At 50.6% G+C, this 19,212-nt stretch overlaps 1 protein-coding gene across 1 annotated transcript in view; it reads right to left on the reverse strand.

Annotated features, from left to right (window-relative positions):
- Positions 1 to 734: 734 nt before the first annotated feature.
- Positions 735 to 19,212, reverse strand: part of lrrc2 (leucine rich repeat containing 2) — an 89,860-nt gene continuing 71,382 nt past the window's right edge. Inside the window, exon 10 of the mRNA XM_056294194.1 lies at positions 735 to 842. Within this exon, the coding sequence (XP_056150169.1) occupies positions 793 to 842 (50 nt within the window). The 3' untranslated portion in view covers positions 735 to 792. The remainder of the gene's footprint in view (positions 843 to 19,212) is intronic.

The raw sequence follows: 19,212 nt of genomic DNA on the forward strand, positions 1-19,212 counted from the left end.
CATTAGTCTCCTACATTCCTTATACATTTACATGAAAACTGTCATTTAAAATAATATTTCACAATCCAAAAAGCTGTCTGAAATGTGTGTGTAAGGACCATATCATGTCAGTGCAGTAACACAGTTCAGACTGGAGTCTCCACATGTTGGTCATCTCAGCTGAAACACAGATGATTCAGCTGTAGACCAGCAAGAAGAGAACATATTCCTTATTAACTCTTACTAATGAGCCAGCAAGGAAACTGCTCCTTCTGTGAAACTCGGTGGGAAAAAAAATCTATCATTTGTTCAAACATCAGCTTCGGCTTCATTCAGAGAAAAGTGATTTTACGGAATAATCTAAGCTTGTCAACACGTTTTCACAAAAGAAGAGGCAAAACTACCCTCCTGAATCCTTACGGACATGACAACACTAACAATACTAGAACAATGTGAATTTTCTATGTAGGAACTCCAAACCACTCAGATCTGTCTGTATGATGACTGAATACTGAATATGTCTGTACATTGATATGTATATTGTACTATGTATATGTATTAATATGCAAGTGTACTTTGTATATAGAGAGGTACTGTTGTCCCTGTACCATGTATCAGTATGTATTATGTGCTGTCTTTCATAATGTCGTTTTATCTCCTCAGAAGCTCTTTGTAGTGTTGTGTAGTGAGTTATCTATGAACATATCTTTTTCTGTCTGACCTCCAGTGTTCACATCAAACCCGGCAGCCCCATCTGGACACTGATCATCACTGACTTCCGCTTCATCACCTTAATTCCAAACGTCCTCTTCCTCAGAGGAGGCAAGAGATGGAGACCTTGGTGGTGGAGTAGGGGATGGATTCTGAGGAAGAGCAGGAGGAAGAGGACAGCTCTTAAGTACTGTTAGAGGTACTGTTGTCTGTGTACCATGTGTATCAGTATGTACTGTGGTACTATGTTAGTCGGTTAGAGGTACTGTTGTCTGTGTACCATGTGTACCAGTATGTACTGTGGTACTGTGTTAGTCTGTTAGAGGTACTGTTGTCTGTGTACCATGTGTATCAGAATGTACTTTGGTGCTATTTTAGTCTGTTAGATGTACTGTTGTCTGTGTACCATGTGTATCAGTATGTACTGTGGTACTGTGTTAGTACTGTTAGAGGTACTGTTGTCTGTATACCATGTGTATCAGTATGTACTGTGGTACTATTTTAGTACTGTTAAAGGCACTGTTGTCTGTGTACCATGTGTACCAGTATGTACTGTGGAACTATGTCAGTACTGTTAGAGGTACTGTTGTCTGTGTACCACGTGTATCAGTATGTACTTTGGTGCTATGTTAGTCTGTTAGATGTACTGTTGTCTGTGTACCATGTGTATCAGTATGTACTGTGGTTCTATGTTAGTATGTTAGAGGTACTGTTGTCTGTATACCATGTGTATCAGTATGTACTGTGGTACTATTTTAGTACTGTTAAAGGCACCGTTGTCTGTGTACCATGTGTACCAGTATGTACTGTGGTACTATGTTAGTACTGTTAGAGGTACTGTTGTCTGTGTACCATGTGTATCAGTATGTATTGTGGTACTATGTTAGTACTATTAGAGGTACTGTTGTCTGTGTACCATGTGTACCAGTATGTACTGTAGTACTATTTTAGTACTGTAGAGGTACTGTTATCTGTATACCATGTGTATCAGTATGTACTGTGGTACTATTTTAGTACTGTTAAAGGCACTGTTGTCTGTGTACCATGTGTACCAGTATGTACTGTGGAACTATGTCAGTACTGTTAGAGGTACTGTTGTCTGTGTACCATGTGTATCAGTATGTACTTTGTTGCTATGTTAGTCTGTTAGATGTACTGTTGTCTGTGTACCATGTGTATCAGTATGTACTGTGGTACTATGTTAGTATGTTAGAGGTACTGTTGTCTGTATACCATGTGTATCAGTATGTACTGTGGTACTATTTTAGTACTGTTAAAGGCACCGTTGTCTGTGTACCGTGTGTACCAGTATGTACTGTGGTACTATGTTAGTACTGTTAGAGGTACTGTTGTCTGTGTACCATGTGTATCAGTATGTATTGTGGTACTATGTTAGTACTATTAGAGGTACTGTTGTCTGTGTACCATGTGTACCAGTATGTACTGTATTACTATTTTAGTACTGTTAGAGGTACTGTTGTCTATGTACCATGTGTATCAGTATGTACTGTAGTACTATTTTAGTACTGATAGAGGTACTGTTGTCTGTGTATCATGTGTATCAGTATGTACTGTGGTACTATGTTAGTATGTTAGAGGTACTGTTGTCTGTGTACCAGTATGCACTGTGGTATTAAGTTAGTACCGTTAGAGGTACTATTGTCTGTGTACCATGTGTATCAATATGTACTGTGGTACTATGTTAGTACTGTTAGAGGTACTGTTGTCAGTGTACCATGTGTATCAGTATGTACCGTGGTACTATATTAGTACTGTTAGAGGTACTATTGTCTGTGTCAAGTCAAGTCAAGTTTATTTATATACTAGCACATTTAAAACAACCGCAGTTGAACCAAAGTGCTGCACAAGCTTAAAATACAATATGAAATAAGTGACACATATGAATATAAACGTATATGTAAAAAAGACATAATAAAATAAAGAAATTAAAATGTAAACAATAAAACATAAGAGTAAAAGTATATTTCCACAATAAAATCACGGTGTCAAGCTTAACTTGAATTGAATGCCAGCGAGAAGAGGTAGGTCTTTAACAAAGATTTAAAAGTCTCTAGGGTCTGAGCAGATCTTATGTCTACTGGTAAGTTGTTCCAGAGATCAGGGGCAGCTACTGCAAAGGCTCTGTCGCCCCTATTCTTAAGTCTGGATCTCAAAACATGTAAGAGCGTTTGGTTTGTTGACCTGAGTGCTCTGACTGGTGTATGATGATGTATTAGCTCAGATAAATAAGATGGTGCCAGCCCATTTAAAGACTTAAAAACAAGTAATAAAATCTTAAACTGGATCCTTAAACAGACAGGAAGCCAATGAATGGAGGCCAGTACAGGCGTTATGTGATCACGTCGTTTCTTTCCTGTGAGCAGATGAGCAGCTGCATTTTGTCCAAGCTGCAGGCGACGAAGCAACAACTGAGCTATGCCAACATACAATGAGTTACAATCATCCAAACGAGAGGTAATAAATGCATGAATTACCCTTTCAAGATCATTTGGAGGGAGATAGGCCTTTACTTTTCCCAGAAGTCGTAATTGAGAAAACTTGTTTTGACTACTGAGCTTATTTGTTTATCAAAGTTAAAAGAGCTGTCAAAAATCACACCAACATTCCTAACAGAACACTGACTGTAGGAAGGTAAAGGGCCAAGAGCACTATCATAACCATCCAGAAGATCAGGTTGTCCATATACAATAATTTCAGTCTTATTTTGATTTAGTTTCAGGAAATTTAACTCCATCCATGTTTTGACATCCTTTAAACAACTCAGCAAAGCCTTATATAATCTCTGCTGTTTGTTTTTTCGGCAGACAGATTTGCAAATCATCAGCAAAACAATGAAAAGACATATTATGTTTTTTTAAAATGGACCCCAAGGGCACCATATACAATGAGAAGAGAATGGGGCCCAAAATGGAGCCTTGGGGGACCCCACAGTTAAGTGGGGCCGCAGCTGAAGAGAATTGGTCTATATGGACAGAAATGCTTCTGTTTGACAGGTAAGACTTGAACCATTCTAGGGCAGTACCTTTAATGCCTGCACATAGCTCAAGATGTGATAAAAGAATATTACGGTCAACCATGTCAAAGGCAGCAGTCAGGTCCAAAAGCACCAGAACAGCAGAGTTCCCAGAGTCTACAGTTAAAAGAAGATCATTAAAAACTCTTAAAAGGACTGTTTCAGTGCTGTGACGTAATTTGAAACAAAACTGGAACTTTTCACAAATGCCATTAATTTCTAGGTGCATTTGCAATTGTACATGAACTTCTTTCTCTAAGACTTTTGAAAGAAAAGGCAGCTTAGAAATTGGCCTAAAATTAGAAAGAACAGAGGGATCAAGATTGCTCTTTTTGATGATGGGCTATACTACAGCATGTTTGAAAGCAGCAGGAACACAGACTGAGAAAAGAGAGGCGCCAGTATTGGTTGTGGTTGCTATAGTTACCAAGCCTCCCTTCTGGTCTGCCTGTGTTGCAGTCTCTGTTGTTCTTCCTGTTTTAACTAAATGGCTGCTGCCGCACGTTACCATCTGCGTTGTGTGATTCATTGATGTCGTTTCTCATTACTGGCGTGGTGGCAGCGCTTACCAGACTTACGTCCCGAGGACTGATATTTACCGAATTAATCGCGGTAGCCCTTCCAGGGGAATCACAGGGCAGTTACGTCTACCACCAGACGCAGCTGGGCTAGCTCAGACACAGTTGTGCTAGCTAAGTGGGCAGCATGCGACACACAGAGCACCGAAGCAGTGGTGTTTAACAAAGACCGAGACGGTGAACTCTTTTGAGAACTGGCGTCAGAACTTGCTTTATATACTGTCGCTCGACGCCGGGTTAGCCCCCTTCCTGCTCGATGGCGTGGAGTGGGAGAAGTCTAAAACGTCCCCTGTCCGGGGGTTCACAGATGACGGTGAAGATATACCCGCACCCCGACGTCGCAATAAAGAACAGAAGGTAGCCATGTTAGAGCTAATGTTGGGACAGATAGCCAATTATTGTCCTGTAATCTCTCATCACAGCATAGTCAGGAACTCCACATCTATTGACAGCACATGGCAAACTATTCGTCTACATTATGGCTTGCAGTGCACCGGGGCTCATTTCATTGACTTTGCTGCTATTAAACGGGAGCCTGATGAGAGACCAGAGGATTTATATCAACGCTTGATGGCCTTCACGGTTAGACAATCTACTGTGTAAAGATTCTGGCATCAGTCACATGGGACAGACTGTGACCGAGGACGAGGAGTTTAACGCCCTCACTGGAGAACTTTGTTGTGCTCACATGGCTCTGCCTCATACATGGTGATCTACTGAAGCTTGTCAAACAACGGTATGGCATTGAGTTGCGGTCTCGCACATTGGCATCCATTAAACCAGATATCTCACAAGCCCTTGATTCGTTACTAGAGGAACTGCAGGCCTCAGAGGATGCTAGGGCTATGCGTGTGGCTGTGTCTGAACTCCCCAAGTCAAAGCAATCCATCCCTGTCTGGACAAGGAGGTCATGTCCCCTTTGTAAATGTGCCGGCAGGCCTGATAATCACTTCCTCAGCAAATGTTCCTTTCTGCCCCCCCCAAGATAAAATGTACATGGCAAAGTCGCGCCAGGTTTTGGGAGAGCAGGTCGAGACTGATGATGAGGTAGAGGAGTGCGTTAGCGGGGAGCCAGCGCCATCTAGTGGTGTGAAACGTGTACTTATCAAACAGTCCCCTTACCTCGATGCCTTCCATGGACACTGCCCTGTGCGTCTCACTGTTGATAGTGGGGCAACAGGCAACATGATGAGGGCCTCATGTGCGACCAGGCTGGGCGTCACTGTCACAGGAAGTACGCGGTCCGTTTTCCAAGCAGATGGCTCGTCCCTTTTGAAAGTATCGGGAGAGACATGGACACACTTCCAGAGAGATGGCCATGACCTCTATTTTGAGGGCCTCGTCGTTGAGAATCTCGAATCTGACATCCTGGCTGGAATTCCCTTTATGGAAAAGAACGATGTCTCCATCAGACCAGCCAAACACCAAATCTGCTTGGGCGAGGATATATACCGCTATGGCACCCTCCAAACACCAATGGACAGGCATGCCGTACAGTGCATGCACATACTCCGCGCTCCAGATAAATCTACTGTGTGGCCCGGGGAGTACATCGAGCTCGAGCTGCCTCCTGAGCTGTGCAATGTGGACAGTGAGCTGGCTGTTGAACCACACATCGATGTCTCATGTGACCAGTCTGACACACAGCAGTGGCCTGCCCCAACTTTGTTACGGGGTATGTCCGGGAAGATCCATGTCCCAAATCTCACTGGTGAGCCGAGGCTGGTCCAGAAAAGCCACCACCTATGCCGTGTCCGCGCCACATATACGTCCCGTCACTCAGTGACGCCGCCGTGCCAGCTGATCCCCCCCAAACCGGCCCCGACGACCATGTCAGCCTTGTCCTCTGACCTTGTTGCTCTGGATCCAGATAACATCATGCCTGTTGACATCAGAGATGAGTTCCGCGCCCTGCATAGAGAGTTTGATGTAGTGTTTGATCCCCACTTTGAAAGATATAACGGCGCCGTGGGTCCATCCCAGGCCAGGGTGAACATGGGACCTGTCCTACCTCTGCCCTTCACCAACAGGTCGACCTGGCTTGCCATACAGGCAGAGTGCTCTGACCTCAGACGGACCCGTACTGACCTCCGTCAGGGTACGCGTCTATCCAAGAAGCTGACTAACATTCGTGATGTGAAACGTTACCTGAACGTCACCACAGTGGCTAAGGACGGCCTCCTAGTTGTTCGCCGGCACACTCCCCTCGTAGCCTCGACGGACTGCATCGTTGTGCCTCGGTCTGTCCTCGATGGCCTACTGACCTCTCTCCATATCAAGCTCGATCACCCCACCGGCACACAGTTGAAGACATTTGTGCAACGCTACTTCTAAGCGTTGGATATGGACTCTAATGTGCAACGTGTCTCCAGTGGCTGCCACGAGTGTGCAGCTCTGAAGAAAGCCCCTGCGTTTGTATCTGACCAGTCTACAAGTGACCCTCCGGAAGTCGTCGGGTCTTCTTTCGCGGCTGATGTGTTCAAGCGGGACCGCCAGTTCATTCTGATTGTCCGGGAGTGTATCATGTCTTTCACGCTGTCTTGTCTCATCGACGACGAGCGCAGAAATGCTCTCAGGGACACTTTAACCCGCTTATGTGTGGGTCTGTGCCCTCTCGACGGCCCCTTTGCTGTGATCAGGACTGACCCTGCCCCTGGTTTTGTTGCATTGGCAGGGGATGGAGCCCTCGCTATGCACAGATGTGTTGAGGTGGGCAACGCCAAGAATGTCAATAAGAACCCAGTGGAGGAGAAGGCTGTTAAAGAGATTCAGGGGGAGATTCTTCATCTCGAGCCTAACTGCAGGGCTGTTACTCCCCTGTTACTCTTTGTCGCTACGGCCAACCTGAACAGTCGTGTTAGGTCGCGTGGATTGTCTGCCCGTGAAAGGCTGCTTCAGCGTGACCAGTTCTCCCATTGGCAGTTGCCTGTGGTCGACCAGGACCTCATCTTGAAAAAACACTCGGAGCATGTCACCAACCATCCGTACAGCATGAAGTCAAAGGTGCCCTCTGGTCGTGTGGCCGTGCCTCCCGCCATTCGACCTGGTGAACTGGTGTACCTGTATGGTGACCGGAATAAGTCAAAGGCCTGTGACAGGTCCCTCGTCACGAACGTGGATGGTTCATGGTGCAATATACAGAAGTTCACGGGGTCTCAACTCCGTCGTACCTCCTACAGGGTCAGGCTGGGTGACTGCTACAAAGTGGAAGGTCCCTCTATGGCCTCTGAACCCCTCGCGGACGATTTCGCGTCTGATGAGGACTTGGACAACCCTGCCCGGCACTGCCCTGACATACCGCCAGCCATTGCAGAGCCCCCACCTGCACCTTGCCTGCCTTGTGATAACGATATGAGGCTGGGGGATGAGACGGTGCCTCCCGTTGAGGTCGAGCCTGGGGGGAGCTCCCCTGGCGAGTGTGTGCCTGCTCTTGCACCTGATGCTGCACCTCGATGCTCGGAGCATCGCTGGCGCTTGCCACGGCATTTAGAGGACTTTGAACTTTAGGCCAGTTGTTTGTGTGTACTGGTGATAATGTTTTGTCTTACCTTACAGGTCTAGTTATATAGCCTGAGCTGTGATGTTGCCTGGTGTTCTGTGGTGTTATTGTTGTACTGTGTGTAGGGGGGGGGGTCTTTCTTTTGGGAAAAAAGGGGTGACGCCAGTATTGGTTGTGGTTGCTATAGTTACCAAGCCTCCCTTCCGGTCTGCCTGTGTTGCAGTCTCTGTTGTTTTTCCTGTTTTAACTAAATGGCTGCTGCCGCACGTTACCATCTGCGTTGTGTGATTCATTGATGTCTCTCATTACTGGCGAGGTGTTTATCAAATTTACAATACAAGACCCAACAGTGGTAAAAACATCCTTTAACAGTCTGGGTGGAATACTTTCAAGGGGGTAATGTGAAGGCCTCAAATGGTTAACTACCTCAGATATAAAGGAGAGGGACACGGGCTCAAATTGCTCTAAGACAGCTGGGCACATAGAATAAACAGCAGGATCTGAGGCCGAAGAAGACGGTGAGGCCCCAATAGCAGAGATCTTATCTGTAAAAACTTTAAGAAATTCTTCACAGAGCGCGGGTGTAGGCACAATGCAAGGAGACTCATGGATTTATAAGAGTTAATTGTATTAAAAAGAACCTGAGGCCTATGACAATTGTTGGACAGGTTTGATAGAAACTGTGTTTTTGAAGATTTAATGGCTCTCTGGTTCTCTAATAAGTAGTCTCTTAGAATTCCTACGGAGACATGAAGTTTGTCTTTCTTCCACTTTCAGCGCGTCTACATGTGCGTGTAAGAGCGCCGCGGGTGGTGTCATTGAGCCATGGCTCTGTCACTGGTTTAGGGCGTTTGGTTGCAACAGGAGCAACCAAGTCCAGTATGTCAGTGCAGGTAGAGTTAAAAAGAGTGGTAATGTCATCATAACTGAGATTGCAAGAGTCATCCAGGGTGTGAAGCATAGAATCTTCAAAAGCAGCAGAAAACTGAGACGCCATCAAAGGGTTAATTGTGCGCAGGGAGCGTGCCGGGGCACGCGATTTAACCGGAGAACAAGGCAGCGTCATAGTAAATAACACAGGCAAATGGTCCGATATACGTGTATCACATATTTCAGTGATGTATACACTTAAACCAAAGGCCAACACAAGGTCCAGTGTGTGACCCTTCTCATGCGTCGGGCCAGTCACAAAATGAGTGAGATTAAAAGAGTCAATAAGATTCAAGAAGTCTTTGACCAGAGGTCTGGATTCACAACAGACATGGATATTAAAATTACCGACAATTAAGAAACTGTCGTAGTTCACTATAGTCCCCGCTACAAAGTCTGTGAATTCCTGAATGAAGTCCTTATTGTTATGCTCGCGCACCAGAACCTGACCCGTGTGGTGAAACCCAAGACAGACAGACACGAGATGACTTCTAAGTCTACAAAGGGGGGTTTTATTGTGGGAGGGAAATGTATGGTGAAAAAAGCGTTCTGTTAGTGGGATGTGTGAATAAACTGTGGTGTCCCGTGGTTTGCGTGTATAACTATGTGTGGTGCGGTATGTAAATGACCAGGAGGTGTTGAAGAAATGTGCGTGCACCTGGCGAGAAAGTCCAGTCCGTGATCCAAGAGGGGTTGTCCGAGAAAGTCCAGGTCCGAGATCCGGGAAGTCGAGTCCGAAAGGAGGGGTCCAGGTAGAGGGACAAGGGGGGAGATCGCAGGAGAGGTCCGGGGAGAAACGTGAGGTCGCTGGGGACGAGGGAGCCGTGGAAATCGCGGAGGGAGAGTCTTGGGAGGAAACAGAGACACGAAGATAAGACACTGGGGAATAAACAGAAAGCAAGGAACGCTGGAGGGCTTATCAGAACTTCACCGCAGGGTTCAGTACGTCGAAGCACTGAGAGACGTTCTGGGAGGCTTCTTGTAGAAGGCTGCCTGATTGCCACAGGTGTGCCTGATGGATGATGGCAAACACCTGGTGCAGTGCAGCGCTCGTCTCCTCAGAGCGCGAGCCGAGCGCTCGGATGTTTCCGGCACGTCCGAGCTGGGGGAGTGGCTTGAACGTGCCGGGGAGGCAGCTCGGGGCGGTGTAAGCACAACAGGACCCCCCCCTCCTACGGGAGACCGTCCGATGGCGTTGGCCCGATAGAACTCCTCCAGGAGTGCAGGGTCGGCCAGGTAGGACCGGGGAACCCAGCTGCGGTCCTCGGGGCCATAGCCAACCCAGTCCACCAGGTATTGGTACCCGCGCCCCCGGCGGCGTACGGCGAGCAGCTGGTCGACATCCCAGACCATGTCACCACCGTCGAGGACCCTGGGGGGTGGAGGAGCTTGGACAGGGGGAGACAGGGGGCTGGTGGCTACCGGTTTGAGGCGCGAGACATGGAAGACGGGATGGATCTTGAGTGAGGTAGGGAGATGGAGACGCACCGCCGAAGGGTTGACGATGCGGTCGATGGTGTAGGGACCGACGTAGCGGGGAGCCAGCTTCCGGTTGAGGGTAGGGAGGGGCAGGTCCCGGGCCAGGAGCCATACCCTCTGGCCAGGTCGATAAGCTGGGGCCGGCACTCTCCGCCGGTTGGCGCTGCGCCGGGCCCGCTCTGTAGCTCGCAACATAGCGGCCCGGGCGGTCTTCCAAACGCGCCGGCATCGGCGGAGATGGGCCCTCGTGGACGGGACCGCTACCTCCAACTCCTGATGGGGGAACAGAGGGGGTTGATAGCCCAGGGAACACTCGAAGGGGGACAAACCGGTAGCCGAACTCTCCATGGAGTTGAGCGAGTACTCCACCCAGGGCAGGTACTTGCTCCAGGAGGCGGGGTTGCTGGTGGTAACGCAACGCAAAGCCGCCTCCAGGGCTTGATTGGCCCGCTCTGCCTGCCCATTGGTCTGGGGGTGATACCCGGAGGAGAGGCTGACCGTGGCCCCAATCCCCTTACAGAAGGCCTGCCATACCTTCGAAGTGAACTGGGGACCACGGTCAGAGACAATGTCCAGGGGAATCCCATGAGGTCGGACGACGTGGGAGACGAGAAGGTCCGCCGTCTCGGCTGCAGAGGGGAGTTTGGTGAGGGCAACAAAATGGACGGCCTTGGAAAACCGGTCGACAATGGTGTCATTGCCTTGGGACACGGGGAGGCCAGTTACGAAGTCCAAGGCAATGTGGGACCAAGGTCGGCCGGGGACAGGAAGGGGGCGCAGGAGACCTGCTGGAGAGCCTTGCTGCGGGCGCAGGCTGCCACGAACTCTCTGGTGTCTGCCTCCATGGTGGGCCACCAGAAACCCCTGCGGATGAAGGCCGCCGTTCGGTAGACACCGGGGTGGCAGGCAAGATGGCTGGAGTGGCCCCACTCCAGCACCTGGGGCCGGACAGAGGGAGGCACAAATAGCCGGTTCCGGGGTCCATTGCCTGGGTCGGGATGGGCGCGCTGGGCCCTTCTCACCACTGATTCGATGGCCCAGGTGACGGCGCCCACCACCCGGGCCGGGGGAAGGATGGTGTCTGGGGCGTCAGGGGACCCCTCGGGAAACACACGGGAGAGGGCGTCTGCCCTGACGTTCTTGGTGCCCGGGCGGTAGGTGAGGGTGAAGTCGAACCGGCTGAAGAAGAGAGCCCAGCGCGCCTGCCTGGGGTTGAGCCTCTTAGCCGTCCGTACGTAGGTCAGGTTTTTGTGATCGGACCATACGATGAACGGCTGCCCTGCTCCCTCCAGCCAGTGTCTCCACTCCTCTAGGGCGGCGTGGACGGCCAGCAACTCCCTGTTGCCGATGTCATAATTCTTCTCCGCAGGACTGAAACGCCGGGAGAAGGCGCACGGGTGGATCTTCTGGTCCTCCTCCGACCGCTGGGAGAGGACGGCTCCGATGCGTCCACCTCCACGATGAACTGTCTGCACGGGTCCGGGTGGGCGAGCACCGGAGCCGTTGTGAACAGCCTCTTCAGGGCCAAGAAGGCGGCTTCCGCCTCCGAGGTCCAGAAGAAGGGGCGGAGGTTGGAGGTGAGTGCAGTGAGGGGGGCGGCCACACGGCTGAACCCCCTGATGAAGCGCCGGTAGAAGTTTGCAAACCCCAGGAAGCGCTGGAGTTGCGTCCTGTTGGTGGGCCGTGCCCACTCCTCCACCGCTCGGGTCTTCCTGGGGTCAGTGCGGACGAGCCCCTTCTCCACGATGTGGCCAAGGAACTCCACGGAGGCGGAGTGGAACACGCACTTCTCGGCTTTCACGAAGAGCCTGTTCTCCAGCAGCCGTTGGAGGACCAGGCGGACATGCTGGTGGTGTTCCTCCTCAGTCCTGGAGAACACGAGTATTTCATCCAGGTACACCACCGCGAACGTGTTCAGCATGTCCCGGAGCACGTTGTAGACCAATGCCTGGAAGACGGCCGGGGCGTTGGTGAGGCCGAAGGGCATAACGAGGTACTCGAAATGCCCTAGGTGGGTGTTGAAGGCCGTCTTCCATTCATCCCCTTCCCGGATGCGCAGGTCCAGCTTCGTGAACACCGTGGCGTGAGTGAGTGGCTCGAACGTGGAACTCATAAGGGGGAGTGGGTATTTATTTTTCACCGTGATATTATTTAACATTCGATAATCTATGCAAGGCCTCAGGCTGCCCTCCTTCTTTGCCACAAAAAAGAAGCCCGCCGCCACCGGGGAAGACGAGGGCCTTATGATTCCTGAGGCCAGGGACTCTGATATAATTGCGCATAGCCTCCTTCTCTGGGACGGAGAGGTTATACAACCGACCGGTGGGAAGGGCGGCCCCGGGAAAGAGATCTATGGCACAATCATAGGGACGGTGAGGGGGGAGGGAAAGTGCACTCTTTACAAAATACAGGGGCTAAATCGTGATAAATGGAAGGAACACCAGTGAGATCCGTGGGAGGAGGCACGGGTCTGAGGCCGCTGGACGGGGAGTGGGCGGAGCGAAGGCAGTTGGCATGACACGCAACGCTCCAACCCAAAATCCGCCCAGTAGACCAAGAGATGTAGGGATCGTGCCGTTCCAACCACGGTCTTCCTAACACCAGGGGCGCGCAAAACCAAGAAACGGATAGCTTCCACGTGATTACCCGAAAGAGTGAGGGAAGCAGTGCTGTGTGTGATTTTACCAAGTGAACGTCCATCTAGGGCTTGGGCTGTGAGGGGTGTGTCTAGGGGGACGAGTGGAATGCCGGCCTGCCGGGCCAGCGACGTGTCCATCAAACACTCGTCCGCCCCCGAATCCAGGAGTGCACCAACAGACAGTGAGCGGTTACCCCAGGTGAGAGTGACCGGAAAAAGGTGGTTGTGCTCCTTCTTGGGCTGGGGCTGAGGAAGGGTCGTCAGGCTCACTAGGACACCCCTCACTAGTGAGCCGGGTCTTTTTGGGCGAGTCGGGCAGGCCTTGATATAGTGGCCCGACCTCCCGCAGTAGAGGCAGAGGTGGCCATGCATCCTCTGCTCCCTAACTTCCAGCGGGAGCCGTGACCGACCCAACTGCATGGGCTCCTCCTCCGGCCTGGATCCAGAAGCCACCCAGGGTTGCGAGGGGGAGTGTGAGGGTGGAGAGAGCCCACGGGACGCTGACCCAGGGAAGGCACCGGTAGGACGGACGGGGGTTGTCTATGGGAGGGGCCAGCGCGCGGGGCGCGTTCCTGGCGCCGCTCCCGCAGCCGTTCGTCCATCTGGAGGGCGACGAGCTCGTTGAAGGAGGCAGGGCGGTCCCGAACGATAAGATCTTTGATGGGCTCGCTCAGCCCCCTCCTGTACGCGCTCTTGAGCGCAGTGTCATCCCACCCACTGTCTGCCGCGAGTATCCTTACCTCCAGGGAATAATCTGCCACCGACCTGGCTCCCTGTTGGATGGAATGGAGGCGGCCGGCAGCGTCCTGCCCGTCAGCTGGGTGGTCGAACACATGATTGAACTCGCGGCGGAAGGCACCATAGTCCGAGGCGAGCTGCTCGGTATGGCCTACCGCCGCTATGGCCCAGCTGAGGGCTTTGCCGGTGAGGAGGGACATGACAAGGGCTACCTTGGTCTCTCCTGTCCTATACCTAGCTGGCTGGTGTTTGAACAGGAGCTCACACTGACCAAGGAAACCCCTGCACAGCTCGAACTCCCCACCGAAGGCCTTGGGGCAGGGGAGGTTAGGCTCGCACCGGGGGTCCAGTGGGGGTTGACTCGGAGGGGGAACGTCGGGACCAGGAACGGGGAAACCGGAGGCCGAGCTGGGGGCAGAGACCGAGGCCAGGGCAGGGTGGTCGCTCATCCTAGAGACCGCTGTGGAGAGCGCAGCGATCTGCGCGGTATGGGCATCTAACGTGCTCGTCGCGGCCTGGGAGCCGGACTGAAGATCGCTGATCTCTCCGGTGACACGGGTGAAGGCAGTAGTAAGCTCTGAGCAGAGAGGCAAGTTGGCAACTGTGACTTCTTACTACCTCTAGGGGGACGGGGCCTCACAGGGACCGTCCGCTCCTTGGGTTTGCCTGGGTCCATAATGGCTTCGACGTTCTGTTATGCTCGCGCACCAGAACCTGACCCGTGTGGCGAAACCCAAGACAGACAGACACGAGATGACTTCTAAGTCTACAAAGGGGGGTTTTATTGTGGGAGGGAAATGTATGGTGAAAAAAGGCGTTCTGTTAGTGGGATGTGTGAATAAACTATGTGTGGTGTCCCGTGGTTGCGTGTATAACTATGTGTGTGTGTTTTTAGCCAATGTGTGGTGCGGTATGTAAATGACCAGGAGGTGTTGAAGAAATGTGCGTGCACCTGGCGAGAAAGTCCAGTCCGTGATCCAAGAGGGGTTGTCCGAGAAAGTCCAGGTCCGAGATCCGGGAAGTCGAGTCCGAAAGGAGGGGTCCAGGTAGAGGGACAAGGGGGGAGATCGCAGGAGAGGTCCGGGGAGAAACGTGAAGGTCGCTGGGGACGAGGGAGCCGTGGAAATCGCGGAGGGAGAGTCTTGGGAGGAAACAGAGACACGAAGATAAGACACTGGGGAATAAACAGAAAGCAAGGAACGCTGGAGGGCTTATCAGAACTTCACCGCAGGGCTCAGTACGTCGAAGCACTGAGAGACGTTCTGGGAGGCTTCTTGTAGAAGGCTGCCTGATTGCCACAGGTGTGCCTGATGGATGATGGCAAACACCTGGTGCAGTGCAGCGCTCGTCTCCTCAGAGCGCGAGCCGAGCGCTCGGATGTTTCCGGCACGTCCGAGCTGGGGGAGTGGCTTGAACGTGCGGGGAGGCAGCTCGGGGCGGTGTAAGCACAACACTTATTGAATTTTGGTGGACGGTAGACCACTGCGCACAGCACAGGACAATTACACTTTATTTCAAAAAGTTGCAGCTCGAAGCTGTCAGACGGAGTCTGTCGGCAGTGGAAGCTGGATTTAAATACAGAAGCTATACCTCCACCGTTGCCAGTGGTCCGAGGCGAGCTGATGAATAAACAATCAGGGGGAAGAAGTTCAGAAAATGGGGTGAACTCACCAGCGTGAAGCCAGGTCTCCGTCAGAAACATAAAATCCAATTCCCGAGAGGTAAAGAAGTCATTTAGCAGGAATGTCTTATTAGCTAGCGATCTAGCATTAATGAGAGCCAGACGAACAGTAAGCTCCTCTTTGTCCAATGCTGATGCACGATCCAGCCGGCGAAGGTTCCTGTTATCCACGCCGCCTCTGGGGGCTCACGTCCGTCTGGGAAGAGGAGCCTCCACCGGCAAGTGAAGTTTGCCCACAGCAACGCCAGGAACAACTGCCAGTTTTTGTTGTTTTGTGTAGTTTGTGTGTCCTCTGACACGGTGAGTGTGCGCCAACAGCGAGCATGTGGCGACCACCGTCCAGCAAACCAGGAACGGCGCGTCGGCAAGTGATAACAACTGCGAAGGAGGCGAGGATCATTTCCATGGGAGGACGTTAGGTAAGCCTTGATTCTCACCCGAACACCACCCCACTTTTCCCGTCTTCTAGGGCGCTTCCTACGGGGAATGACACAAAGAGGGCGGCGCAGGTATGCCGGTATAGCCGATAGCAATGGAGGAAGGTTTGAAAATGGATCTCCCAAATTGTGCTTTAACCGCAACTCATGGGACGCTCGTATATGAGAAATGCTTGGCGATCATATACGAGTAGAGCAAAGACATAATGACAGCATATGCGGCAAAACAGAATAGCAAACAATACGCCAAACAGACGGCTCGCTAGCGCCATCTTGCCGGAAGTGACTGTGTACCAGTATGTGCTGTGGCACTATGTTAGTATGTTAGAGGTACTGTTGTCTGTGTACCATGTGTACCAGTATGTTTTGTGGCACTATGTTAGTAATGTTAGAGGTACTATTGTCTGTGTACCATGTGTACCAGTTTGTACTGTGGTACTATGTTAGTACTGTTAAAGGTACTGTTGCCTGTGTACCATGTGTATCAGTATATACTGTGGTACTATGTTAGTACTGTTAGAGGTACTGTTGTCTGTGTACCATGTGTACCAGTATGTACTGTGGTACCATGCTAATACTGTTAGAGGTACTGGTGTCTGTGTATCATGTGTTGTGTGTGTACCATGTGTTGTGTGTGTACCATGGCCAAGACGGCGCCGTAGATGGCCTTGGTGTGTTGGTGTGCATTGTTTTGGTTTTTTTTGTTTGTTTTTGTTTTTGTTTTTTGTAAACTCGGTGTTTTGCATCAATACCCAGAGCTCTTTCACCGGAGAAGAGGTTATGAACATCAGGTTATGAACATCAGGTTATGAACATCAAGGAAACTACTTGTGTAGATTTATTTCCCAACTTCCTCATCCCATCTGTGGAATTGCTGGATATTTTGGTCAAAGGTGCGCTCACCTTTGCTCACGCAGTGAAATGTCAGAGGAGGGAAACGTGCCGGCGCACTCGTGCGTCTCCACAGATGCGGACTATGCACGCGGCTGCCGTGAATATTTCTCTGTAACGTGCGATCACTGTGCAACAAACTACATGAACTTTATCTACAGGTGGGGAAGTAGAGACTTTTCTTCATCTTGCATTTTTTGCTTCTTTACTGCTACTTTAACTGAAGCGAAAATTAAGTTTCCTTTATTAATCCCCTTGGGGAAATTCAGTTACTGCAAATTAACCCATCCTAGCTGTGATCTGTGTAGCTAGGAGCAGTGGGCTGCTGCCTTGATGCTGCGCCTGGGGACAAACTCCACTTCTTTTCCCACTGCCTTGGTCAGGGACACAGACAGGAGCATAAACCCTAACATGCACGTTTCTTATATGGTGGGGGAAACCGGAGCACCCGGAGAAAACCCACCGCAGATACGGGGAGAACATGCAAACTCCACGCAGAGGACGACCTGGGATGACCCCCAAGGTTGGACAACCCCGGGGTTCGAACCCAGTCCTTCTTGTTTTGAAATGGAGGTGGTGAAATAAAAGCTGCAAGATAATGTTTATGTAGCCTAAATGAATAGAAATGTTTATTTTCTTAGTTTCTCCAATACCGATAGCAGAACCATTAATGTTGGAGCTTATCAATACTTTGGTCTTTAATAATTTAGCACTGGTGCTCGTTTAATACCGGGTTTCAGTACGTGTTTCAATACCAGGTTTCGGTACGTGTGGAGCAGACAAACCCGGACTCTTTTGTTATTGTCCTCTGTGACTTTAAAAAAGAGAATCTCAGCCATGAACTACTTAAATACCATCAGCTGATTAAATGGCTGACCAGGGAGGGGAACACATTCGATCACTGTTACTCTACAATCAACAGTGCCTACCACGCAGTCCTCTGCACTGCACTGGGACACTGACGTCAGTGCAGCACAGTGTCCTGCATACAGGCAGACATTAAAACTCTCTAAACCTGTTGTGAGGACATCTAAGAAGTGGACAAGTGCAGCTATGGAGGATATTCGTGCATGCTCGGAGTGTACTGACTGGGATGTCTTGATGCATGCTCAATAATTCAGGTAAGAAAATCAAAGAAGGTTGAATCAGTTCATTTGGCTACAACGTTGATACATCGTCGTATCCAGATGAACTGATTCAACCTTCTTTGATACTGACTGGGATGTTTTCAGGTCTGCCATCGGTCTGGATGAGTACACTTAGGCTGAGGCGTCTTATATCAGCTTCTGTGAGGACAGCTGTGTACCATCATGCACCAGGGTTAGTTACAACAACGACAAACCTTGGTTTACAGCAAAACTCAGACAGCTTAGGTTAGAAAAGGAGGAAGGGTTTAGGAATAGGGACAAGGTCCGGTTTAAAGAGTCTACATACAGATTTAGCAAGGCGATGGGAGATGCCAAATGACTATACTCTGAGAGACTTCAACAGCAGTTCTCAGAAAACAACTCAGCCTCTGTCTGGAAGGGCTTCAGACAGATCAACTACAAATTGAAAGCTCTCCACTCCAAAAATGATTTGTGTCTGGCCAAAGATCTGAATGAGTTCTACTGCCAATTTGAAAGACAATGGGGCAGTCCTGTCACCGTCCCCCTTGACTCCATCCACCAGGTCCTGACCACCAGCTCATCCTCCCCCACCTTAGCAGGGGCCCAAATCTATCCAAAACTGCCCACCTTCGAAGCCCCCTCCCCCATTACCACAAGGACAACTCTCTCCATCCTGGAGAGGGACATTTACAGGCTCTTCAAGAGACAGAACGCCCACAAAGCTGTTGGACCAGACTCTGTCTCTCCCTCCACCCTGAGGCACTGTGCTGATCAGCTGTCTCTAGTGTTCACAAACAGTTTTAACACCTCACTGGAGACATGCCATGTAACAGCCTGCTTCAAGACCTCCACCATCATTCCTGTCCCCCGCCCCCCCGAAAAAAAACAAAACATGGGCCACAGGACTCAATGACTACAGGCCCATCGCCCTGACCTCTGTGGTAATGAAGTCTTTTGAGCGCCTAGTTCTGTCCCACGTTAAAACCATCACTGACCCTCACCTGGACCACCCTGAAGTTTGCCTACAGAGCAGCCAGGTCTGTGGAAGACGCGGTAAACATGGTACGCCACTTCATCCTCCAGCACCTGGACTCTGCAGGAACCTACGCCAGGATCCTGTTTGTGGATTTCAGCTCCGCCTTCAACACCATCATCCCAGATCTGCAGCAGGACAAGCTCTCCCAGCTTCACTTGCCTGTCTCCACCTGCAGGTTGATCACTGACTTCCTATCTGAAAGGAAGCAGCATGTGAAGCTGGGGAAACACGTCTCTGAATCCTGGATCAGCAGCACGGGTTCCCCTCAAGGCCGTGTTCTTTCTCCTCTACTCTTCTCCCTGTATATGAACAGCTGCACCTCCAGTCACCTGTCAGTCAAGTGCCTTAAGTTTGCTGACAACATCACCCTTATTGGGCTCATCTCTGGTGGGGATGAGTCAGCCTACAGGTGGGAGATTGAACATCTGTTGTCCTGGTGCAGCCAAAACAACTTGGAGCTCAAAGCTCTAAA

The sequence above is a fragment of the Lampris incognitus genome, chromosome 1 (assembly GCF_029633865.1).
Source record: "Lampris incognitus isolate fLamInc1 chromosome 1, fLamInc1.hap2, whole genome shotgun sequence".
Classification (NCBI taxonomy): Eukaryota; Metazoa; Chordata; class Actinopteri; order Lampriformes; family Lampridae; genus Lampris; species Lampris incognitus.